We start from the raw sequence: 26602 nt of genomic DNA, 5'->3' as shown, positions 1-26602 counted from the left end.
CTGAAAATTGTGAAAAGTCAAAAAATCAATAACTTATTGTGACATTTATTATAATTGATATTATAAGAATATTTAGTGACATTTTTGTTGTAATATTTATATTAAAAGCCACTAAAAATCATGAAAAGTAATAAAAAAGTTAAAAACTAATTGTGACATTTGTAATAATTGACGTTATGAAAATATTTAGTGATATTTCTGTTATGGTATTTATATTAAGAGCCATTAAAATTGCAGAAAGTTAAAAAATTTTAGAATGTGTGGTGACATTTATAATAATGGTCACTATCTGTAAAACACATATTCAATTTAGGCATGAAATATTTATATATGATTTCAATTTTGTCTAAGAATGATCATTTTATCCACCAAAGTTTATCACTCATTTTTAAAGATGATTTCAAATTTGTCCTAGAATGATTATTTTAGAGGATAAAACCTTAATTTCGTCTACAAAAGCTTAATATTTGAATGCGGTGTGGTTGCGAGCTGGTTTGAAATCGAATTGGATTAGTCAGTTAGACCATTGATCAGAAGAAGAAACAAAATTAATTTATCGAAGTACCATTTTGAGATTTGAATTGGGTTAACTGATGGTTGAATAAGAGGTTTGTCACTAGTGCGCAATTAAATTTGGTTCAATTACCTGTCCATAATAATTTTACTAATAAAAATTGTTATGGACAGGTAATTTGGTATCACCTGTGATGACTTTCGATGACGATTAATGAGTTCCGATGACAGATTGGTTTCTATGATTGATTATTCCCACAACAAAGACGATCATTTTGGTGATTAGTCCAACTTGAAATCTCTTTAAATTGTTTTGTATATGTTGTTAGGTTTTTTCTCTCATTTGGAAGTCGATTTGATTCTGTATTATTGATTGAACTCATGGATTATTGATTTTGAATTATTGATTGAATGCATGAGTTATTGATTCTGAATAATTGATGGAATTCTGAAATATTGATATTGTATTGATCTGTTGTGTTGTTGTGTTTTGTTTAATGTAGTGGGTGATATTTCTACATTCACAGTTCCTGCTAGTGCATAACCTTAGTAGCATGACAATGATATATAATTTGGGTTGACTGTTTTGTTGGCTCCTGCAATGCTTAAGGAACCATCTACGTTTTAAGAAGGGGACAATCCATTGACAAATTTTTGTTCTGGAGTCTCACAGCTCCTGTTGCTTCTTCATTATTTTCATAAAGATTAAAGCACATTATTACAGCTAAAACAGTTGGTTGACTTCTATTTATTTCACCTCTTTCCTCAATGTGTTGATTATACTGCCTTAATTGATCGAGCCCACCGTTTGTTATCAGAAATGAGCTTTAGTAATAAACTTGATACCCAATTGGGAGCCAAATATTGCCAGTTCGGTTATTGAGATCTCTTGGTATCAATTGATTTATCAATAGAACGCTTAAACAAGATGCCAAATATTTTGCTTTATATTTAATTCAGTTTTCTCTTAGCTATGATTTAGCTCTTATTTCATTTTCTTCTTTACAACTATACGAATCATTGGCAAACCTATTAGTTTTGGTATATATATTCCCATTGCCTTTTTAAGCATCTTCAGCTAATCAGTCGGCTTCATAGTGTAGAGTTAGAGGTAAACCCTTTGCATCTTTATGTATAATAGACAGGTTGAATGGGGGAGGAGCTCTGCATTTGGAAGGCCCAGGAATCCATTGATCTTTTTATGGTGAAAATAATTCACATGCATCGTAAGTTTGACATGGACACGTGTCTTGCCTGTTGAAGTGCTTTTAATTTTTTATGCAGTAAAATATTTTTGTTCTTTAGGATGTCCTCTATTTTTGTTTTGCAAAATTGATTTTCAGTCTGTGTTATGAGTTTCTTCTCAAATGTATATGAGTTTATTTTTATTTTACCAAAGTAATTCGGTGAATATATAACTTATTGTAACACGATGTTGAAATGTTGGTTAGTGTTCAGTTTTGCATGTGCTATCACTTTGTTGTTACTTCGTGCTTAAATACTTAAGAAATGTTGAAAATAATAAACACGATTCATGCCAAATTCTGTAAAACAGTAAAGTGTACCCGGATTCAATTCTATTCATGTTGATGATTCGAATACGCTTTGAAGTCCGATGTTAGTCATTTTCATGATACCATTTGCCTCCATGTATTGCCATTTGAGATTGCATATTTTGGGAGACATGGTTTCTATGCATTCTGTGTTGAGAGGAAGAGGAAGAAGCAAAATGCTTCTGTAATTTTTTATGTGTGTTCATCCCTTGGGAGTGGGGTTTTTGGACACACACACACACATATATTCAACTGCCTCCGAACTGATCCTCAATTGCCCTTTGACAGTTTTAAAGCAACCAGATCAGATCGATCCATTATAGGTGGTTCTAAACCCAATAAAAAACAATTTGTTGTTGTTAGGTTATTTCTTGATGCTAGTTGTTTGTGGATATCTTAGGGTTCTCAAAATGTAAGCAAGCAGTTAAATGTCTAACTTAATGCTCTTTCCTTTTTATAATAATCTAACTAAACTTGTCTGAGCAATGATAATCCAATCATACTTGAATTTCTCGCTCCTTATGTTGTTTTGCACTTTGTCTTTGTTGTTTTAAGGTAGAAGGTCTTGTTCTGGATCAAGGTTCTAGACATACTAATTATATTGTCCTGCTTAATTGTCGAAAGTATTGTTTCATTTTGGGTTAAATAATATGAATTGATTTACTTTAGTTTTTCTTTTTTTATCACCCACTTATAGCTTTCTCTTCTTTTTCTTTAAGGTTATATAATATAAATTGATCCATAAAATTTATAACCTTTTTTTTTTTATCGTTTAGAACTATATTTAATCAATTATTAAAGTTTAGTAAGCTCGAGAGTTATATGTTTTTGTTTCTTATTAGACAAAATTTTAATTAATTTGTTGGATATATATTTTTGAGGAACTTAAAATTTTGCATATTTTTTATATTATGTAATTTTTGTTATTCATAATGAAAAGTTGAATTCATTGTTTCTTATATATATATATATATATATATATATATATATATATATATATATATATATATACATTTCACATTTACCATTAAATACCATAATAATTGGAGAGAATAAGATATTTTTGAGTTTTTAATAACAATTACAAACGTCGGTATAAATTATGATAAGAACTTTTAACGATAATTATAAATAATATTATAAATTATAATAGTTGTTCTCTAGTGACAATTACAAATGTCTGTATCAATATGATAGTTACTTTTTAATGATGATTACAAATGTCAGTATAAATTATAATAATTACCCTTTAGCGGCAATTGTAAATGCCGTTAAATTGTATTTTAACTAACTTTGGGAAGAAAAAAATAAATTTAATGGCAATTTTAAATACTTTAAATAATTCTTACAATATCGTCAAACTTTTGATAGCAATTATTATATATCTACAATATTACAAATAATTATCATTAAAACTTATAGTGATGTTGGATTTAGCAACATTTGTCTAAATGTTGATAAAAATATTAGTGACGTTTGTAAATGTTACTAAAATTCATTAAAAAATGTCTCTAAATATTGTTTTTGTTGTAGTGTGATATTTCAAAACTAAGTACAAGATAAGGAGGTATGAGGAGGCAACCCCATCTCCGCTTTGGAGGAATTTTTTTTTGTCTCCATCCATATCCTTATCCTTGCTTATGGTAGAGAATCCCCTACCCGTATGGGGTGGAGACCCTAGTTTTAAGGGTAAGTTAGTCATCTCAAAATCTTAATTATTTAAGTTATCATGAAATATCTAATTAATTGCATCTATGAATTTTCATTTTCAGAAGTTGAAGACACATTAGGTATTGTGCCTAAAATTATTTCAGTTGAGCCAACCTTCCTAGTTAGTGAGCTACAATCTTTTGTCATCAAAATTCATGTCTTGAGGGTGACCTTAATAAGAGGTCATATTTAGTCAAAATAACATCACAATTATTAACTTCAAAGTGAATTTAGAATTAAATATAATTAGATATATGATAAACATACATGGACATGTATTGATGCTCAAATTAACTATAATTAGATGGCCAAAGAGCTATTTTCCACCCAAAATTTAGTTCAATCTCAAAGGCACATTTACGATAGTTTAAAGACTCAAACATTCACTCATGATCTAACTGTTGTTAAATTTTTTTGTTAGAGACAAAGGTAAAATTGTTACAAGTATACTTTTGATATTAAACTAAAATTTGGGTAAAAAATAATCGTTTAGCCTAATTAGATATATAATAAATAGACATGGATATGTATTGATGCTCAAAATTACAACAATGAGAAGTGCATCGAATTAGAGGTGCAATTTGATGCAAGGAATTAAGAGTGTAATAATCATCCACGTATACATTTAAGTTTTGGTACAAATATTTTCTTTCTTGTCTCAAACTAAATGTCAATTTTTGTAATTAATAATCATTACTTGATCCTGTCAAATTAACTATGATATGTATAATTAACTATGAAGGTTTTACAAAAATTGGATTAGGGAGAATGACAAAAATTAAACTCAAATAATTGCCCCCAGCATGGTTTTGTTGCCATCATAAAAAATAGAAGGCCGGTTTCGTTGCCATACATACATAAAATAATAATAATAATAAAAGGCCAAAAGACTGATTCCCACGTGTTAACTTTGGATCTACCCTATCCAATTTTGATAGTATTTTCTGTTAGTTTAATTATGAGTTATTGGTTTACCCTTTTTAATGTAATAACAAAAATACTCTTGTAAATTGATGCTTTCCTCCCTCATTTTTCAAACCAATAATCAAATTAATTCAAAATCCTTGACTTAATAAGACAACATCTTTTCATCCACAACTAGCTTAATTATATCCTCTATCATCTTTGTCAATGACAAGAGCCAGTGGTGGCGAAGTGACAAAAGTATAATTAAGAGCTTGAGCGCAAGGAGTTAACATTCTAGAATCATGTTTAAGAATGATGTCATCATCCTCTTTAAAAATAAAGGAATGGAAAAATCCAATACCAAAGAGTCCCAATAGATAGATATAAGAAGCCAAGAAGGCGAAAACTACAAGCATCTTGGAGACAGTGACCAGATGAAGAGGCATGAAGGTACGAATCTTGTCACGTTAACAATGACAAATAATATACGATAGTGAAGAAGAGGGTGAAGAAAAGGGCATTAGTTACAAAAAAAAGAGAAAGAAGCAACATTAGAGGAAGGTTTTGTTGTACTAAGTTCATGGTGGAAGGTTTTTTAAGAGTGAAGAGGTCTCCAACGAGCCTCCATAGACGACAGTTGATGATGAGATTGAAGGTGAGATAGTAGAAAAAAGGAAATGATAACGATGTTTGATTGGATATTGATACGAAGCAATTGAAGAAGAAAAAAAAAAACACATGATAGATAAACCCATAAATTAAAAGGAATTGAAAATAAAAAAACTAAATTTTCTTGTTTCCTATAAGCTTTACACATAAAATTCCTTCTTTAAATTGAAAATTTTTACTTTAGTTTACTTTTGCAATTTCTTCAAAAAATAATATTTCACATCAATATGTTTGCTTCTTCCATATGGTATAGGATTTTTATCGAGGCGGACTTAGAAATAATATTTAGAGGGGTCAAGGTTGGAATAACACAAATAAATTTCAAATTAACATAAATACAAATATTTGTATTAATAAAACAAAAATTAACTAATACATTCATAATTGTCCTCGGCGTGATTTTATTGTTTGAAAGTATTGTATAATGACTTCATTATTAATACTATCAAATACATCTTTCTCTATATATACAACTAAGCTATCATTCAACTATTGATCACTCATTCTATTTCGCAAACAATTCTTCACAAGATTCATTGCTGAAAATGCTCTCTCTACACTAGTAGTGGCAACCAATAAAATCAAAACTAATTTCACCAACAAACAAACTAGTGGAAACACTTTATCCTTCTTAGTTTCAACCTCAATCTTGCAAGATCCCCAATCCTATTCAATCCAAAAAAATTGACATTAGAACGTACATCCAAAATATAAACATCAAGTTGAGAATCAAGTGTAATGAGTTCTAAGTCAGAAAAATCTTCTAGATAAAGTTTGGCAAGACGCGTCAATTTTTGTTTATCAAAAACAACAAAATTTTTATTTGGACATAAGCATGCCAAACAAATTAACAATTCCATGTTTACCTCATTGAAACGATTATTCAACTCTTGAAGTTGCATATCAAGCACAATGTAAAATACTTCAATACAGTAATGATGCACATTTGTGATACCTTGAGTCTTGCGTTTTGATCGCCTTGAATAAAATATTTATCATCCATATTTGGAACATCAATGTCATGATTGATACAAAAACAACAAACTTTGTGTAGTAAATTCTCCCATCCACTATCCCTCATCTATCCCTCATCACTTGCAAAGCTTGCTAACACGCTTCAACCAGATTCATAACATTTACAATAACTTGATCTTTTCTTTGTTGTGCTTGAGAAAGTCCATTTGTAAAGCCAAGTACATCCTTCATCAGAAAAAGACTAAACACAAAGTCAAATGCCTACATCAATTTCAATATATTTTTTGCTTGAAATCTTTGCTTAGAGTTTATCCCATCCTTTGCCACAATTTCAAGAACATCAATAATGGATGAATACAATAAGATTATGCTCATCTGGCACGTTTCAAATTTGACTCGTGATTAAGACTTTTTCCACTTGAAAGTTCACCATTAAAAAGAGCCTCAATAACTTTATAAGCTTGCTTGTCTCTTAGAATATCACAATGTTTTGATGAAATACTGACAATATTAACTATAATCCCCACAATATTAAAGAGGTCATTAACATCATCTTGGTTCTTTGTTAAAGCCACAAGAGCCAATTGAAGTTGATGGGCAAAACAATGAATATAATAAGCACATCTATTCTCTTTTAAAATCAATGTCTTCAAACCATTATATTCTCCTTGCATATTACTAGCTCTATCATAACCTTGTTCTCGCACCCTAGAAAAACTCAACCTATGTCTAGAAAAAAAATTGTTAAGTGATGTCTTGAGTAAGTGAGCTATAGTACTAGTAACATGTTCAACACCCATAAAACGCTCCACAACAAGTCCATTCTTGTTAACATAATGTAAGACAATAGCCATTTGTTTCTTTGTAAAGATATCACGAGACTCATCAATCAATATAGAGAATAAAAAATCTCCTAAATCCTGAATGAAACACTTACAGTTTCATATGAAGTGTCGTTTACAATATCTTTCTGAATCTTAGGTGATGTTAATTTGAGATTATCAAGAGCATTTTTGAAAGCAACATTATAGACATTTTTATTACAATCAACAAGAAATCGTAGAAGCTCAAGAAAATTCCCTTGATTGTTTGAATTATCAGATTTATCATGACCACGAAATGCTAGTCTTTATCTTAGAAGAAAACGGACAAAGTCAACTATAACATTTAAATGAGTTCAATTCTCAATTTGTGCTTTAAAAGAATGTCTATCAAAAAATGTATGAATATGTTGCTCTTGATTCAATAATGATTCATACATTCTTCGAGCTTGATTATGAACACTATTAGCACTTTTAAAATGAATATTCAATTTTTCTTTCTTTTTCCAGTTTGAAAACCCTTGACCAACAAAGCGATCACCACCTCCTTTATCACCAACATCTGGCTTGAAAAGATAACAACAAAGACAAAATACTGCGTCTTTCGCTATATTGTATTCCAACCATTGACCAAACTCATTAAACCAAGAAACAACAAATCGTCTTGAAAATCCACCAAAATTTCTGAAAGGAAACTCATGACCTTTTGGTTGATAAGGACCCCTTTTTCAAATACAATCTTCTAATTTGACCTTGAATATTAGGATCATAATCTAAAATTCGGGCTCGTAAGCCTAGATCCATAGGAAGATCTTGCAAATTGACATCCATATTTTAACTTGAATCATCAACATTGTCCTCTTGTTCAAATGATGAGATCATTGTTGATTTCCTTTTGAAATATTTCTCCATACTATTTCAAAACAACAATATATTATTACATTCTATCAGTTAGACTTCAGTTGAAACATACTATCATATAATAAAAATAAATAGAGAAAATAGAAGCATACAGGTAGTATCCTTGAGCACTAGAACAATTGCTTAAGAGCTCAATAAAACGTATGACTCCTTAGTTACTTATTACTAATACCTATCACAAAATACATGTAAAAAGTCAATATAGTACAATAGCCCTATGTTGAAAGTGAAAAGAATTTTATCAATGTGCCATGTAAAAATCATGTATATAAAACAACTTATTGTATTAGTGCATTGCAAACATTATTGTTTCTTTAATAAAAAATTTGCTTTATTAAGGTTAACTTTATTTAGAGGTTAGCTTTATTTCGGAACCTAAATGTACCAACATAAAATAGAAAGTGGTTTAGAGTTCACTTCATAATGATTTAGCTCATGGCCTGCTATATATTATATGGGTATGAAAAGTTTGCTTTTGTTAGCAAATAATTTTGACATTAAAATTTGAAAAAGACAAAGAACAAATATATAGACAAATAGGACAAAAAAATTGTCGAGAAGTATTGACATATTCATTAATAAAATATTAAAAATTGGTTCCTCTAATTTAATTTTCTTGCCCCAATGGGTAGTGGCAACAGTGGCAGACTCAATATGAGGAAAGGAATAAAGTTGTTCTATTTCTATCGGTGTTGCTAAATGAATAATTGAACATTAATTTTACACAGAGATGGAGAGGAAATGTTCTATAAAGAAAATGGTGAGAAACCCATAAACAATTGCCCTATTTTGTTTGCGTTAAGTATAATTGGAAAGGGTTTGAATAAAAAATTATAAATTATAATATATAAAAATAGGGGTATAATTATAAATTTATCAAAACCTAAATTTTTTTTTCAAAAGTCAAAAAGGTCACTTGACCCCAGCTGAGTCTAACACTGATTTTTACAAAGCTTGATAGTTCAGTTGTTATCACAAAAAATTGTAATAGCTCCCATTTGCTTGAAACTTAGTTCTTCAAGGATTTTTCTTGGTCAAGTAGCTTGACAAGCACAAGTTGTTGCAGCAACAGACTCAACTTTTGTAGTTGACAAATGTGACAATTGGTTGCTTCTTCAATGACTATGAAACAACTCTTGTACCCATCATAAAAACATACCTCAAATTGTTTTTTCTATCATCTTAATCACTTGCATAATCATTGTTAGTAAACTCAAACAATCATAATCTTTTACCCTTTTTGTAGAACAATCCAAAATCTTTAGTTCATTGTAAGTAATGAAAGATTCTTTTGGCAACTAATAAATGCATCTTTATTGGATTCTCCACGTATCTACTTATTAGACTCACAAAATACATTATGTCTAGTCTTGTTGCAATTAAATACATCAAATTGACTACAATTTGCTTGTAAAGTGTGTTGTCCACTTTTTTTCCTTCACGATCTTCATTTGGCTTCAAGCTAAACTTAGTTGGAGTACTCACAAGATTGTAATCCTTCACCTAAAACTTGTCCAAAATTTCTCGCACGTATTACTTTTGAAAAATAAAACTTTCATTAGTAGACTACACTATTTTTATGTCAAGAAAATAATGCATCATGCCAAGATCAGACATTTCAAATTCATCCATCATAAAACTTCTTAAATCCATCAAACATGACAATATCATTTCCAATAAATATGAGATCATCAACATATAAGCAGACAATAAGCATTTCCCTCCATCTCCAATTTTAACAAAAAGTGTGTGCTTATCATATGGACATTTCTTAAATCCTTCTTTTAAAAAAGAGGTCTCAATACGACTATACTAAGCCCATGAGGCTTGTTTTAATATGTAAAAAGCTCTTTTTAACCTACATACTTTATACTTATTTCCAATCTTAATATAACCAGGAGGTTGATCAATATATACCTACTCATTCAAATGTCCATGCAAGAATGCAAATTTGACATCCAACTGGAAGATAGACCATTAATTATGTGTTGTCAATGCCATTACTAATTTGATTGTATCATGTCTTACAACTAGAGCAAAACTTACTTTATAGTCAATCCCATACTCTTGCTTGTATCCTTCAACCACCAATCGTGCCTTGTACTTGTCAAGCTCACCATTCTCTTTTAGTTTTGTTTTGAAGCCCCACTTCACACCAATGGTTTTTTGCCCTTTTGGAAGATCAGATAACTCTCAAGTATCATTTCTTTCAATGACCTCAATTTCATTATCCTTCGCCTTCCGCCATTTTGATTCTTTCATAACATTTTCAAAAGTTATAAGGTTACAATCTAAAAACAAAGCAAAATGGGTGATAGGATTTTCATTTTCAGTTACCTCATAGTTAGTCATCGATGTTGGCCTTTTTCAAATACGATGAGAATCAATTGCTTCATCAATAATTGCTACATTAATAGATTTTGTAGTTGGCAATGGACTTTCAATGACTATTGGAGCTACATTTGGTGAATTTTCATGTATAAAAGTCACTAGATTTTTTTGTTGTTAGTGTAAGAGTTGTTACCCCTCTTCTTCAACATAAAAAATGACTAAAATAAGTTGCTGCTCATTCAAGTGCTTTCTTCATAAATAATGGCATCCTTGTTGATCACAATCTTCTTCTTCAATGGATTGAACAATTTATATGCTTTGGATACTTTACTTACACCTTAAAAAACACATTTTTCACCTTTGTCATCGAGCTTCTTTCTTTTTTCATCTAATATATATGCATAAACGATGCAACAAAAAATTTTGAAGTAATCTACTGTCGATTTTCACCCACTCCAAGCTTCTTTTGGTGTCATGTTTTGAACAACAAAAAAGGGACTTCTATTCAAGATATGGATACTCCAATTCACTACTTTTAACCAAAAACTATTCAATGGAAATAGCCTATTTGAACTCATTCAACATAAGGACTTCAATCTTCAATGGAAATAGTCTATTTGAACTCATTTGAATAATTGCAATGGATCCTTTGGTAGGATCATATATTTCACAAGCATAATTCTGAATGGTTATTTCATAATACTTTTCTAGCAATTGGTCAACACTAAAAAAATTGTTTTTCAAGTCAGGAACATAAAAAACATTAGAAATTGTTTCTACAAAACCATTTTTGGTTTTTATATTAATATCACTCTTTCCTATTATATTTATAGTATAACAATCACCAAAACTTACTGTAGAAAGAAAGCAATAATCTAAATAAGAAAAAAAGACTTACTTCTACACACGTGGTGGCTATTGTTTGTATCCACATACTATACATCTAACTAAGGTTCTTAATTAATTTGAGTTGTCATCAATAGAGTTTCCATTTTCTTCTTTTTTGCAAAATTCGATTTCTCTCCTTTTTCTTTGATGTTAGGCAGTTTAGTGTAACATTCAGAACAATAATGATCGGGTTAATGGCATATAAAATATTCTACCTTGGATTTGTCAATATGTTGATCTCATCCTTTGCCTTTGCCTTGATCATCATCTGTTTTAACTTGTCTACTTCAATCTCCCCTTCCTTTACCTCTATCTCTACCTTTTCCTCTAGAATTTGAGGAAGAATTAAAGGTAGAAGCCTTTAAAGCTCGTTTTTCTATTGTTGAATTTTGATTCATCTTCTGTTTGTGGACTAATAGAGAGCTTTGTAGTTCGTCGAGGCACAGTGCATCTGTCCCTAGATTCTTCAATTGAATAGACAACATAATTGAGTTTTGGAGATAAGGAAAGTAATATCTCCTCAACAATTATAATATCTTCCATCATCTCACCATAGAATCTCATGATGCTGGCTATCCCTATGGTTCTTGCACAATAGTTGGCAACAGATTCTCCATCCTTTATTTGTAAAGTCTCAAAATCCCTTCTCAAGGCTTGATGTTGTGCATGCTTCACCCTAATAGAGTCTTGATATTTTTTTCTTCAATGAATCCCAAATATCCTTGGAAGTTTCTTTGCGAAGAATCGTTTCCAGGATTGACCGATCAATGGCTTGGAACAAATAATTTTTTGTCTTTAAATCTTTCAACTTTAATCCCTCCAACTTCTTTTGTTTTGCATTTCTAAGTGTCTCTCCATCTTCAGGTGTTGCTACACCAAATTCAACAATATTCCAATACTCTTTGGACCTCAAGAAATTGTCTATTAGCTTGCTCCAATGGTTATAATGACGATCAAAACATGGTATGGTTGGTTGCACAAAATTTTCAGAAGCCATTTATGTTATGTTTCACAAAAAAATTAAAAAAAGAACTCACTCTTCTAATTTTTGGAACCTGACTCTGATACCATTAATAACTAAAACTAAGAGAAAGGGATATTGAAAAGAAAATTATTCACAAATTTTTATTCAAATGCTTAAGCCTTTTTATAGGCAAATACATAACATGTACTTCCTAAAATTTAGACCACTTCCCCATAAATTCTTAAATCTTAGAACACCATGCTTTCCATAAACAAGATAAACTCCTAAAATCAGGACACCATGTTCTCCATAAACTCCTAAGCACTAGCACAATATGATCTCCATAAACTCCTAAAGAGTAGCACATCACAATCTCCATAAATCTCTAAAAATTAGGACATTTTGCCAAAAAAACAAACTAATAATTATTTTAGCCATTATTTTAACAATTATATCTCTCCACAAGCTGCACTACGTACAAAATTTGTTCATCTCTTTCCCATCACTCCACATTCAAATAACATAAAGTTATAAAAAAGGAAATATAGAGATATAAATAAGCAATAATAGAACCACCAACCACATAAATGCGATGAGTAGTGGTTTTCATTGCATCCTGAAGATTTGATTGGAGTTGGGAGAATTTGAGGATAATGGTTACAGGGTGGTTGGAACTTCAACGAGGGAGTCGATGAGGGTTAGGACTCTAACTTCTAATTCTTTCAATCTCTCTATGAGTGTTTGTTGTTGTAGTTTAAAAACCCTAAGGGGGCATTTGGTTGGAGTTTTTTAAGATTATCTTAGTAATCTATCTTTTATTTCCTTGTTTGATTTATCAATAATAAAATATTATAGTAATCTTATATTACCAATGCTGACGTAACAAATAATATAGGTGATAATCTGATTACCACCTTCATCTTAGGTATTTCAAGATTACTGAGACAATCTTGAGTTTATTATAATTATATTATTATTTATTAAATTTTTGAGATAAAAATAAATTTATTTTTAATTAATATGACAAATAATATAAAAATATTTTAAAATAATTATATTCAAAGGCATTTAAGTAAAATAATTTACTAGTAATCTTTTATTACTTTTAACCAAACACAATAATTATTTATACCTATCAAATTTTATCAAATATAGTAATTATTTATACCCAGTAATCTTCTAAGTAATCTATCTTTAAGGTAATATTTCTATTTTAGTAATAAAATATCATCCAAACCAAACGCCTCCTAACTGATATTGTTGTGAAAAAGTATTTTATAATTATGATAATAAAAATTTGTATTATAATTATAATAAAAGTTGGATACTTAATTATTGTGTTACTTATCTATTTTACTTTTAATTTTAATAGAATTTATAATAATAACACTTAATATATTGGAATTTAAATTTTTTAAAATTAAGAGTGAGACTTTATATTAAACCTTGAGTGAGAATAAAGTCTTTTGGCCAAAACAAAATTATATACACTTATAATAAATATCAATTTGTATATTAAAAATGATACTTTGTTAAGTAATTTTAAATTAAAATTAAAATATAATTATTATAAATATATAAGATTACTCATAAGTTTACTATCTTACATAGAATAATGGTGTGCCAACCTTTTTTTTTCAGATTGAAAAGTTAGAACAAAGTGGAGAAGATTCATGATACTTGGTTAAAAGACCATTTTAACCTTATAAGGTAAAGAGAGGATTCATAGAATTAAGTCAAACAGGGTCAAAGGATACTATTTATTTATTTTTGAAACTATTAGGGTTATTGAGGATTTAATTCCTCAGAACTGGGACGTGCCGGACAAGTAAGGAAAGCTCAGGGCCTCTTGAATCGTCCTTCATTTAAATTCATTTGATATATACAAAAATTTCACCATTTTAATTTACTCAAAACCCTACAAAGCCCTGCTAAACCCTACAAGCAACCGCCTCTATTCACGGAAAATTCGAAGCTTTTTCATGTCTTTCTTATAATTTTCCTCTAATTTCCTTCTCTCTAAACGGCCACGATGAACTCGCTTCGTCGAGCAGTCAAACAAATCGCGTATTCACAGACCACAACAAAACGCACCGTTTTATGTGCGTCGGTCACGGCTCTTCTTGCTCAATCTTACTCCACTAAAGAGACGAGAAACTTCAAAGTAGCAGCGCCAGAAGTGTGGCCGCGGCCGAGTGAAATTCCGTTTCAAGTGAAGGTGGCCAACTCGGTGACCTTGATTGGTCACGTGGACTCGTCGGTTCAGTTTGAGACTTCTTCCGATGGCAAGCATTGGGCTGGCACTGTGATCACTCAGCGCGCCAGTCCTCTTTCTCCCCAACTTTGGTATTCCCTCAATTTGAACCTCTGGTGCTATTGTTTCTTTATGGGTCCGTTTCATTTTAGCCAAAACTTAGGGGACTTCATTGTAATTTTCCTAGCAACATGAAATTTCAGGGAGGGTTTTTTATAGCTTTACCTGAATTTTAGCCTAAACTTTGCGAGTTCAATAAAATTTCTTTGAAGTTTATGCAATTTCAGGAAGGTTCTTAACCATTTTATTATTTTTTAATACAATCAAACATTAATTTACTCAATTCTAGTTGGAAACATAAAGATAATATATATATGAAGGTTGACGGAGTAACAAGTTAGATAATTGTTGTAGGTAGTGCTTTCTTAGGCATACTTTTAATGGGTCTGTTTGATTTTAGCTAAATTCATGGAAGCTGAATTTTATTCTTCTTTGGGTATTTACATCCAAATGTTTGACGTAATTGCCAATGCCCCTTCTGAAAATCAGGCAGAAAAATCCAGAAGAGGTATTTGATGATTTTACAAATCAAGTTTCTGATAAGTTGATAAATTTTCAGAGAGTTCTCTAGACTATAGAGGAAGTTTGTCATTTGTATTTTAGTTAATTTCAAATTTGGTTTGGTGTATCTCATATTTTGACAAGTTTCAGAGGAGTTCAGTGGTGAATTTGTTTGATTAAATGAAGGTCATTTGATGTGTTTTTAGGATTCCTGTAGTATTTGAAGGTGATTTGGCTCACATTGCTGCTTGTCATTTGAAGAAAGATGATCATGTACATATAGCCGGGCAACTCATGGCTGATCCACCTTCTTCTCTTGCAACTCATAGTGCCAATGTCCAGGTGAGAGATGAGTTTTTGCTGTATGTAGTGACTTAATTATTCCCTAAAAAATTGAACTAAAGTTATGGTTTGAGGCTGTTAGAGAACTAACTCTTTGATTCCTTTGATTGTCTCATCTATTTGGGGTTTCATCACAGACTTTGAAGGTTTTTGTAATGTCTGAAGCTTTTTATAAGCTATTTTAATACAATCGAAATTGAATGTAGACTATTAAGCGCTTTACTAAGACTTGGATACTTTCCTGGTATGATGACAAATATTCATCATGATTTAGTTTTTTAGGGAAAAAAACATTTATGTATGTGTATTAGAAGATCAATGTTTTTTTTCATGTCTTCATGCCAACAGTTTCTTAATTAGGAGTCTAAAACATTTGTAGGAGATGGAATAGTCAAAAAATCTATAACAGATGTGCTACCTAACACCTGAACTATTTTTTCAGGCAATGATATGATTGCCGCTGTAAGACAACCTAGTTTGGGTCTTTTTTATATAGCTGTCTCCTGAGGGAGGTAGCTTTTGCTACTCTAGTTATTCTCTTCTTGTATGGGAAATAAAAATAGAACTTTTATCACTAATAGACTAGATATGTGACAATGAAGTCAAAGAAGCAATCTGCCAACCATCAAAATAAAAGTAGAAAAAGAACCAACTGGCAATTCAAAAACCTGGAATCTATTTATAAGACAATGGCATCCTGATAATGTTTGTGAAGGCTTCTTCTTGTTGCTCTATTATTGGTTACTGTGTAAAGCACTCAATTTTTTTCAATGAGTCTGCATCAACAATGGTTCTAAACCAGGATGCTTTTTCTGAGTCCAGTTATTAGAAAACACTTTCATTTTCACATATGAATATTGAACGCGCGTGCATGTTGAATCCAAATCAACCTCCTTATATACATCTGGTGCTCAAATTTTTAATCCTTATCCCAATGTATGTTGTGCGTGCTTAAACTATTGGAGATAGTTTTTTCTATTTTATGATGATCTTCTTCTTGTTAATTGGGCCCTTCATTTTTTCTGAGGTTTTGATTAATAGAAATTTATAGTTTGTTGATGGCATTAATATCTCATCTGTCCCCTCTTCTCTCCATCTCTTATTGTCCATGTATATCTTTCATTTTCTGCTTTCTCAAAATTTTCTTCTGCATGTTGCTTGTTATTTGTGCGTCCAGTATTAATGACAATTCCTTTTCGTGGTTTCTAAATTCTAATTAAGCCTGGCTCTTTTTTCCTGAGCAACCAATCGAGTATGCTAACTTCGAAGAAATCTATTTATTTTGGTGCATTTGAGAAATTCCAGCTGGAAGTTCTTGGCAGTTTTTAGTATAGAATAATACATATAAGAGAAGAAGATAGGATAAAAGACTAGGAATTGGCTGCAGTATGCCAACAACCCTCCTTATCTATATCTATATATGAACAGTTCTAACCTGCTTCAATGAGGCTAATGTGATATAGCATTAAAGTGAATGGAAATAGCACTAACAATAATTGTAGGCTCACTGGCATATAAGGTTATGTCCACATAACTGATAAACATTAAAAACTTACCTGTAAACAAATTGTAAATGTGAAAAGTTCAAGAACTCAACTTGCTATGATAGAGCTTAGAGATCAAACATCCCAGCTTGAACAAATAGAAGTGAAGGAAGAATGAGCTAGAGGTTTGGTGAGGTATCTGAATTTTGGCTCTCATAGAGTGCAGCAGTATATGTCTCATCACTATATAGTGATGAAATCACAATCAAATTATCTATACTTCACACTATCATGAAATTCTAGATTAGTATTGATAAAGATAATAACTTAGTTGTCTCAGTGCATTTCCATAAGAGAATGAAATTTTATATCTTTGAATTTATTTATTTGTTTTTTGTTTGGCAGTTTTTTGGTCATCATCTTGTGTAGGCTTAACATATGACGTTTGATCATGTTAGGTTATGGCCCATAGTGTCAATTTTGTTGAGGTATCTTATGAAAAAGGGAGACCTTTTTCATCTCAAAAACTAGAAGAGGATCCCACAAATCATTCAGGTAAAACCATAATTTCTCATTCATGTTCCATTTGTTTGTTTGTTACCCGATGTGGAAAAAATATGGGCTTTCAATTACTTGTGCTCTTGCATGCTTCCAAAGCTTGGAGGTACATTTGTAATTGTTACTTTTGTAGTTTTTTCCTTATTGAATATGTGAAAAAGATGTAATCAATGAAGGGCATAATAGTATAGTTTAATCAGGAAGCCTGTAAAATATCAAACAGGGAAATGGAGTTAATGAAGATACTGAAGGACATTTCCCTGTTAGCTCATTCATAAGCAGATATTGGGTGGGATTATATGGTGATGACTTTCTGTAGCTTATTTTATATAATTTCTCATTGTCAGGATTTTCTCTGCAATTATTCTCTCCTATGTATTGTTCATTTTCTTTGATGTATGACACCTTAATACTACTTGGTGTTAATTACCTTTCTTCAGCCAGCACAAAGAACAATGGTAATTCAGCTTCAAGTCCCTGGCATCATCTTCTTAATAATCCAGAACTGTGGTGGGATTACCGTAGTCAGAAGCTCAGTGGATTGGTGACGACCCCTTTCTTTTTAAATTTCATCATCATCCAAGTAACAGTATTAAAATCTTTGATATCCTAGTTTATTTTTATAGGTAAATTCAAGACACCCTGACTTTAAACGCAAGGATGGTGGCCTTGCACTCTGGCTTGAGAGGGCATCACAGTGGGTTTTGTCTCAACTTGACGGAATGGAGTTTGATGTTCAAACTCCTAAACAAAAAAATGTGAAGGAAGGTAAAAGTCTGAACTGTCCTTATATAATGAATATTTTTCATTGTATTTCCAACCTACTGGCTTATTTCTGTCCACTGTTTATTAAAAAAAGTTTTTCTCATAACTTGATGGAGTAGATTCTGATGTTCAGGCTCCTTGATTAATGTGTGCTATGTGAACATCTCTTAAAATTGAGTATCAGAGATTTCTATTTGTTTGTAATATATTGACATGTTTTAGTCCAGTGTTCAATTTAAACTAAAATTTCACAGCCAAATTTTATGATCCTGTTGAAATTCAAATTAAACTATTTGAACCAGTTTATTCACTGTTGCTTTATATTGTCTTGTGCGGCAGTCTAATTTTTGAATAATTTGTCGAAATTCTGGAACTTCATAACATCCTTAAATTAAAAAATTGGCCTCTTTTGTTTGCGAGGTATTTTTTTGGTCCCCCTCCACAACTGACCAAAAAAATGTATAAGTTAGCAGAAGTAAATATGTATTTATGAGCCTAGTTATTTTACATTCTTTGATTGCAGTCCCTTCGGGGGCTTTTCATGAAGGTGGAAAAATACTGAGAATATTAGCATGGGTCTGATGCAAGGATGAGATACACAAAGGAGTATAGGTGTAATTTTATATACATACACACACATATATATCCCTCAATTTTGGGGGCATTTTGTTTTGCATACAGAATTGATTGATAGAAAAGATTGAGTACTTACCCTGGTACTAGAAAAACTCTTATGTCCTAACCCTCTTAAAAATAAAAATTAGGCTGTAAATTTTGGATAAAAAAATCCTTTTGTGCAAAGTTGAAATTTCTTCTGTGACTTTTAAGATTATTGAAAGACACATTTGCCATCTTAATTTTGTCGACTGAAAAGAAAAAATTCATGAATATCATATGAGGTTAATTTTGTTGAGGTATCTTATGAAAAAGGGAAGCCCTATTCATCTCAAAAACAAGAAGAGGGAACTGCGGATCATTCAGGTAAAACCATAATTCTGGTTCATATCCCATTTGTTTGTATGTTTGTTTGTCACCTAATGTGGAAAAATTTGAGCTTTCAAATCACTTATGTTGTTGCTATGCTTCCAAAGTTTAGAGGGATACTTGTAATTGATATTCTTCTTGGTTTTTTTTTTTTTTTTAAATAGAATATGTGAAAAAGATGTAACCAATGAAGGGCATAATAGCTTAGTTAAATTAGGAGGCCTGTAGAATATCAAGAAATTAATGGAGATACTTAACAACATTTCACTGTTAGCTCGTCCTTAAGCAGGTATTTGGTGGGATTATATGGTGATGACCTTTTGTAGCTTATTATAGTTAATTTCTCATTGTCAGGATTTTATGTGCAATTATTCTCTTGTACTTATTGTCATTTTCTTTGTTGTATGACACCTTAATTTTACTTGGTGTTAATTACCTGTTTTCAGCCATTCCAAAGAACAATGGTAATTCAGCTTCAAGTCACTGGCATCATATTCTTAATAATCCAGAACTGTGGTGGGATTACCGTAGTCAGAAGCTCAGTGGATTGGTGATGACCCCTTTATTTTGAAATTTCTTCATCATCTGAGTAATAGTATTAAAATCTTTGATACCTTAGTCTATTTTAATAGGTAAATTCAAGACACCCTGACTTTAAACGCAAGGATGGTGGCCTTGCGCTCTGGCTTAATAGGGAATCAGAGTGGGTTTTATCTCAACTTGACGGAGTGGAGTTTGATGTTCAAACTCCTAAACAAAAAAATGCGAAGGAAGGTAAAAGTCTGGACTTTTTTTATATAATGGATATGTTTCATTGTAATTCCTTCATACTGGGAGTGGGATATATGTGTCCACTGTTTATTAAAAAAAAGTTTTCCTCAGAACCTGGTGGAGTAAATTCCAATGTTCAGGCTCCTTGATTAAAATGTGCTATGTGAACATTTCTTAAAATTGAGTGTCAGAAATTTTGCAGTGTATCGAGATATTTCTGTCCAGTATCTAAATTAATTTTTTTTGTCTGACTCGAAGGATTGAAAGCAGATTTTAAGGACTCCTAAATCCAAATATCCAAAGAAAAACTATTTTAATATTCTGACTGTTTTTTCTATTGTTTGTTATATGTTGGCATTTTTCCATTTTTAATAGGAAAAGCTTTATGTCTTGTCATGAATAAATTTAGTTCAGCCAGTAAGTACTAAAATTTCACAGCCAAATTTTATGGTCCTATTGAAATTCAAATTTAACAATTTGAGCCAGCTTATTTACTGTTTTTTTAATTGTTTTGTGTTTTAGTCTAATGTATTAATAATTTGTAGAAAATCTTGAACTTTGTAACATCCTTAAATTAAAAAAAAAATTTCTCCTTTATTATGTGCAAGGTTTTTCTTTGGTCTCCCCTCCACAACTGGCCAACTCTTTTCTAAAGCTAGTGGAAGTAATATGTATAAGTTATGAGCCTAGTTATTTTATATTCCTCAATTGCTGTCCCTTCATGGGCATTTCATAAAGGTGGAAAAATACTTAGAAGATTAGCATGAGTGTAGCGCAAGGATGACATACACAAAGGAATAGAGATGTAGTTTTTTATACGCATGCACACGCACATATATCCCTCAATTTTTGGGGATTTTATTTATCATACAAAATTGATTAATAGTAAAGATTTAGTACTTACTCTGGTACTAGAAAAATTTTATGTCGTAACCCTCTGGAAAACAAAAATTTGGCTGTAAATTCGGATAGAGAAATCCTTTTGTGCAGTGTTGAAATTTCTTTTGTAACTTTTAAGATTATTGAAAGACACATTTGCCATCTTAATCTTCTCAACTAGAAAGAAAAAGTTCATGAGTATAATTAGATCCTGATACTTCAAGTGTTTTCTCAGTTGGCCTTGTTTGTAAGTAAAATTTGGCATCTCTTCTTGAGTTGGAGATTCTCTGCTTGATAAATGGTTATTAATGAATGCCCTCAGAAAAATGAAAAAGAGATTCAGCATGGTACAAATTAAAATATCTACAAAAACCAAGAAAATATGAATTCAAATTTTTTATCTGATCTTTTTTCTTGTAAAAGGACATTTTGTAGCCCAATAAGGCTATTTTCTAACTTTCAGGGGACAAGTTGTGGAAAGACTTGACAGAAAATCCAAAAAAGTGGTGGGATAATAGATTGGAAAAGGTAAACTTTTATATTTAATCTGTTGTTCTGTCATATTCAACATAACCTCTCTTTTTCTCTGTGTCATGCGTGCTTCTATACTTATGTTTTCAGAAGAACAAAAAATCTCCTGACTTTAAGCACAAGGACTCTGGTGAAGGATTATGGCTTGGTGATGCACCAGACTGGGTGCTAAAAATGTTGCCTGATCCTGTAAATAGTAAAAAAGATGCAACTTGGGGCAAGAGTGATACGCTGCAGTCTTGACCCATATCAAAATGAACATATTTGTAAGTCATCACTTTAGATTATACTTCTTTAGTTCAGTGTATTTTCTTTTAACTGGAAAGAAAAGAGTAATGGTTTTAGTTGCATCCTGGTGATGTTTCCCTTAAATATTCAATTTAATGTTCAACCATCTTAAATGAGTTTTGTTTCCCAAATGCAACATATTGCAATGAGTATATAGCCTCAGAGGTATGACTGTCAATTGGACTGAGTAGGCCTGAAGCCCAGATGTTTAGCCAAAAATTGGCTAAACAAATTTCAAGCTTGAACTGGGCTTGGACAGAAATCCTGTCCAAAATTTTTTTAGGCTTGGGCTTGAACATGGATCATTTAAGTCCAAAGCTTGAACAGGCTTGAAATCAGTATACCTGGAATAACAAACCTAGTGTAAGACAATGCTTTACGTCAACTCTAGAATAGTGTTTTTCCATCATCCAAACAGCTCATTTGGTTAAAAACCCAAAACCATATAGTTCAAATCCAGTAAATCCTAAATTCACCCCAACCCCAACTTCAAAACCCTTCACTCACTCTCCTTTCTTATTTGCAAAGTTTAAATGGACTAAGATCTTGTCAATTAATTTTTCATTTCTTCGCCCATGTTCTTTGTCCTCTCTCAATAAGTGTTCCATCGGTTGGTTCTTTTTTCTGGTTGTCAATCTCCACACCTTTTATGGCTAAGCTTCTTCGAAAGGCTTACTTTGCTTAAACATGCTCTTGTAGCACCCCAGGTTACTTATTTTTTTCTTTTACGGCTGGAAACCTTTTTACTTTGTGTGGTCATGTTGTCTTTGGTCTATCATTTAAGAAAAGAAATTGTTTGTGATGTGAGAAAGCAACAATTGCTGCTTGTGACTTAAATACATGTCAATGATGAGTCTTTTACATATGACATAACATATAAAAACTTTTCGGTGTTTCTTATTTATTCATTTATTTTTTAGGATTTGCAGGGACTTAAAGGAGGAATTTTGGGAGTTTCTTCTAAGTTTTCTAACTATTCCTCTGAAGGTGGGGTTCCCCTGTTACTTGCTTCTCATTTTCTTGGCCTTCCTTACAGCAATATTAGGATCCGATTACTCACTTATTTGGGAAAGGATCGATTATGTGGCTTGGTTGGTACGTATCTTCCAGGCATGTTCCAATTGCTTTCTGTTTTGCACTTCTGAGCCGCTAGCCAGTGCCTTGTTCTTTGACTTTTATGTATTGACTGCTTAGGCAATCTCTTTTCTTGATATTTAGGGTTATATTATTTCATGCCTGGTTTCAGTATGAAATTCTGCATGCAGCCCGAAATATTTAAATGAAGTGAGTTTGAACATCACAAATGAAGCTCAAATGGGACTGTTCGAAGCCAAAATTCGGGCTAGACTTGAACATGCACAAGGCTTGAATAAATGTAAACGTCTTATTTTAGGAAGGTAGCAAAAAATTATATTTTTTTTAGGTGGTAGCAGTCTGAAATCATACTTTAATTATGGATTAATTTAACATTACCATGTTTTTGAAATAACAAAAATTATTCCAATTACCTCAACTTCAAGGAGATTATTGTAATCATCCCTTTTGTTAGAGCTCTCATTAATAATCTTCCCAAGCTGATAGCAAATAGCCAGTTCCGTTATGACCCAGAGGCCAAGCAAATGCAGATCTGGGTAGTAAAATAGTATTTAATCACATAGTAACGCAGAATTATTGGTATTTAAAGCTCAAGTTCTGAATTGCAATTGACTTATGTACCCCTTATTTATCTTATCAAAATCCCATAGTTTTTGGCAATGACCGTGGTCACTTGGGGCCCTAAAGGAATTTGGGAAAATTAAATTCATCCCTAAGATTTGTCGAAATTCCATTATTAACACTCTCATAATATAATGTTATAACGTTGAAGGTTAAGGTATTTTCTAGAAAAAGTGTTCATTCAAATGATATTGATATTAATTAGTATGATTTATTTTTGTATAGTCCATAATATTTTTTGTCTGGTAGACCAATGAGGTGTCACACTTTTAAAGGATTATAAATGTTAACAATACTTTATGTATTAACAACGAGTCTAAACATTAGTATAAACACGGATAAATAATCATATGGTTGAATAAGTTAAATAATATTTAATTATATGATGATATATATTATATTCGTATTTGTATAAATTATTAGTATGTATAGAATTACTAAATACTCTTTTATTCGGAGGGTTTTGCTCTTTTTTTTTTATAATTAACTTATTATAAATGGGGAAAACTCAAGCATGAAAAAGGGGAAAAAAAAAACATTACATCCCATCGAAGTCCGAAAAATTATAAAATAAAATAAGAGATTGAATAACATTACTAGCAAATTACAAGCTTTAATTTATATTACAACTGATCATACTACCGTATATATGTAATACATATACAAATCAAACTAGAAATTAATAAGAAAACTTATAAGCTCGGCTTGGACTTAAACATTTTAAAGTTCGTCCAAAGCGGCAACAAATGCAAATATATAATCAATTAACCATTGATCATGTCTCAACCCTGATCGATCGTGTTAAACGATTCTTTTGATATGATCGATTAACTTATAAGAATGTCTCAAATTTCCAGAATTAGGATGAAGAAGAGAGTGTTGATAAAGTTGTGGCCGATGAAGTTCTTGGTGTTGGAAATGAATGCTTCAACACAACAGTTGGAAGAATACTTGTTTTTCTCCTCTCTTGCTCTTTGATCAATTCTCCTGCAAACAACTCCAGCTTCTCTAGATTTGTGCTTTCCACCATCTTTTTCCCTTGAAAAAGAATGGATTCATAAGTGTTTTTTGAAAACATTTCCTCAATTGCACATAATATTTCTTCTTTCCTGTTTGTTTTCATTGCTTTCTCTAGCTTCCCATGCTCATTCTTTGCAATAATGCCATTTGCCTGCAAAATTGATTGATAATTAATATGTTATTATTTAATTAGATAATTTTAAATTATGATAAAGGTAAATTTGTAATTTTATATTTTGAAGCATGAAGAATATTAGTACCTGAATTCTGACATAATTGCTTGTCCCACCCTGAGTAAATGCCATGGAAACAGCTTGATCGACCTATAAATTAAGAAAATAAAGAGAAAAAATTTGGTTATTAATTAATTACAAACAGGACAAGAAGAGTATTTAATTTATTAATTGAATTATAATTCTAATTCCTCAATTATTCTAATAAAAATAATTTTAAAAAAGCATAAAGCAAATAAATATTTTAATATATTTAGTGGTAGGTATAGTTTTTAAAGTAACAGTATATATTATAATAACAATACAAATATACTATTATATTATAATATAATTTAATATTTTTTATCTTTAATTTAAATTTTGATTTTTCCCAATTGTCGGACACAAGTACATTTTATTTGGCGTCCTGTAATAATGACCATATTGGACTATCACAATAGATACTTATTATTTTTATTCACAAAATATAAAAAATAATAATTTCAAAATATTTTTGAAAAATTAAAGCTATAAATACCCATATATTGTATTGGGAAATCTTTTTTTTTTTTGTTTTAAGAGAAATATTTGTTTTTTTATTTAGTGTAAATAAGAAAATATATAAAATTTGAATAAAAAAAGATAAATGGTAAATATTTTTACCATATCCGAAGCTCCTTCACCAGCTATTTTAACGAATTGTGACGGCAACAGACTCCGTTTTGGCGAAACGCCGTAATCCGACTCTCCGTTACCCAACGACACTACGACGAGGTCCTCGACTCCGTTACAAAACGGAAACTCCAGTTTATTATTCAACACGTGGGTAATTGCAGCAGCGGTCGGATTATTCATAGCAATGCCGCCACCAACGGCCACAATCTTCGTCCTCTGGTCAATGGACTTCATCTCCACGGCTCCCACAACCGTCGGATCAGCCGCCGTGGCCAGGCACACGTCCCTAATCTTAAAATCATAGCCGTCCACTTCCAACGCGTCTGCGCGGGAAAACAAGAACGGCGCGCAAGTGGCGAGATCATAGCATGTTATCAGCACGGGCTTCACCGTATCCTTCAAAGTGTACTCGCCAAAAGTCTTCCGAAACAACTTCTCCATCTTCGCCGACCGGAGGCACCGCCGGAGAATCCCACCGGAGGATGATCTGAAAATCTTGCGCCGATTCTCGATCATAAATTCAAGCGCTTGTTTAGCTGTGAACATTGGATTACCATCTCTGCCACGTGTAAACAACAAAGCAGCGAGGATTCCTCCGGCTCCTGATCCCGCTACGACATCGAAGTAATCGGAGATACGGGCACCTGGGTTACCCGATTTCTTTGAGAGGAAAGATTCCAAGTGGGCAAGTGATTTCCCGGCGAGAATACCATCAGTGGCACCGCCGCCGTCGATGGAGAGGATTCTGACTTTGCCGTTACCGAGAGGCTTATCGCTGAATTTGTTTTGAAGTTTGGGCTGTTCGTTGTAGCCAAAGAGGAATTTGTTTTCAAGAATGGAGAAGATCTCGTAACTGAGCTTGTCCATATCCATTTTATATTCAGCAGAGTCAATTCAAACCAAGATGAAAAGAAGAGGAACGAAGACGAGAAGAGTCAGTGATGAGACGAGGTGGTGGAGAAGGATGGAGAGTGAAGCGATTTTATAGTGGGAAGAATACGAAAGGGAGGTATGACTATGGTGTAAACATCAAGGAACATTCCTTGTATGGCGATTAATCGGCGATTAGAAAGTTGCTTTCTTTTTCTCCATTTTGACTGGCTTTATTGAAATAAATACATTTTAAATGGTGATTATATTATAATTCTATGTTTCATTCTCTTGCATGCAAGCAATAAGATTCAGATCTCATACTGAAAAATATGAGTTTTTGGTGTTAAATTTATATGATTGTTTTGAAATTTTTAACTTTAATAATTAGTTTTTTAAATGTGATTCTTTCAAAATTTGTATCATTTGGTATTATGAGTA

The 26602-nt window shown here is 31.7% G+C and overlaps 2 protein-coding genes and 2 non-coding genes across 7 annotated transcripts; 3 read left to right on the top strand and 1 right to left on the bottom strand.

The window, feature by feature from the left end:
- Nucleotides 1–14085: 14085 nt before the first annotated feature.
- On the top strand, nucleotides 14086–23088 carry LOC123227938 (protein OSB2, chloroplastic-like). 4 transcript variants are annotated; one of them, XR_006504572.1, is made up of 12 exons: nucleotides 14087–14597; nucleotides 15273–15408; nucleotides 17351–17447; nucleotides 17891–17994; nucleotides 18077–18218; nucleotides 19146–19196; nucleotides 19646–19749; nucleotides 19832–19973; nucleotides 21313–21377; nucleotides 21471–21646; nucleotides 22589–22763; nucleotides 22887–23088. XR_006504572.1 is itself a non-coding variant. In XM_044653092.1 (11 exons), exons 1-10 carry the CDS (start codon nucleotides 14284–14286, stop codon nucleotides 21621–21623), a joined length of 1308 nt encoding a protein of 435 aa, XP_044509027.1. In that variant the 5' UTR covers nucleotides 14086–14283; the 3' UTR covers nucleotides 21624–21646; nucleotides 22598–22901. The 4 variants fall into 4 exon arrangements, 3 of the variants coding, with proteins under 3 accessions (XP_044509027.1, XP_044509026.1, XP_044509029.1); XM_044653092.1 differs by having other exon boundaries at nucleotides 14086–14597; nucleotides 22598–22901; XM_044653091.1 differs by having other exon boundaries at nucleotides 22589–22901.
- On the top strand, nucleotides 18738–18839 carry LOC123228472. Its single transcript, XR_006504701.1, has one exon. It is a non-coding gene; the product is annotated as a U6 spliceosomal RNA (small nuclear RNA).
- Nucleotides 20684–20785, top strand: LOC123228470. The gene has a single exon (XR_006504700.1). It is a non-coding gene; the product is annotated as a U6 spliceosomal RNA (small nuclear RNA).
- Nucleotides 23089–23947: 859 nt separating the features above from the next.
- On the bottom strand, nucleotides 23948–26273 carry LOC123227240 (patatin-like protein 7). Its single transcript, XM_044651953.1, has 3 exons — nucleotides 25280–26273; nucleotides 24665–24727; nucleotides 23948–24555 (listed from the first exon to the last, which is right to left on the bottom strand). The coding sequence occupies exons 1-3, from the start codon at nucleotides 26162–26164 to the stop codon at nucleotides 24244–24246; spliced, it is 1260 nt and encodes a 419-aa protein (XP_044507888.1). The 5' UTR covers nucleotides 26165–26273; the 3' UTR covers nucleotides 23948–24243.
- Nucleotides 26274–26602: the final 329 nt, after the last annotated feature.

Source organism: Mangifera indica, chromosome 10 (assembly GCF_011075055.1).
Source record: "Mangifera indica cultivar Alphonso chromosome 10, CATAS_Mindica_2.1, whole genome shotgun sequence".
NCBI lineage: Eukaryota > Viridiplantae > Streptophyta > Magnoliopsida > Sapindales > Anacardiaceae > Mangifera > Mangifera indica.
Note: the sequence above shows the minus strand (reverse complement) of the source record. Positions and strands in the feature narration are given on the sequence as shown.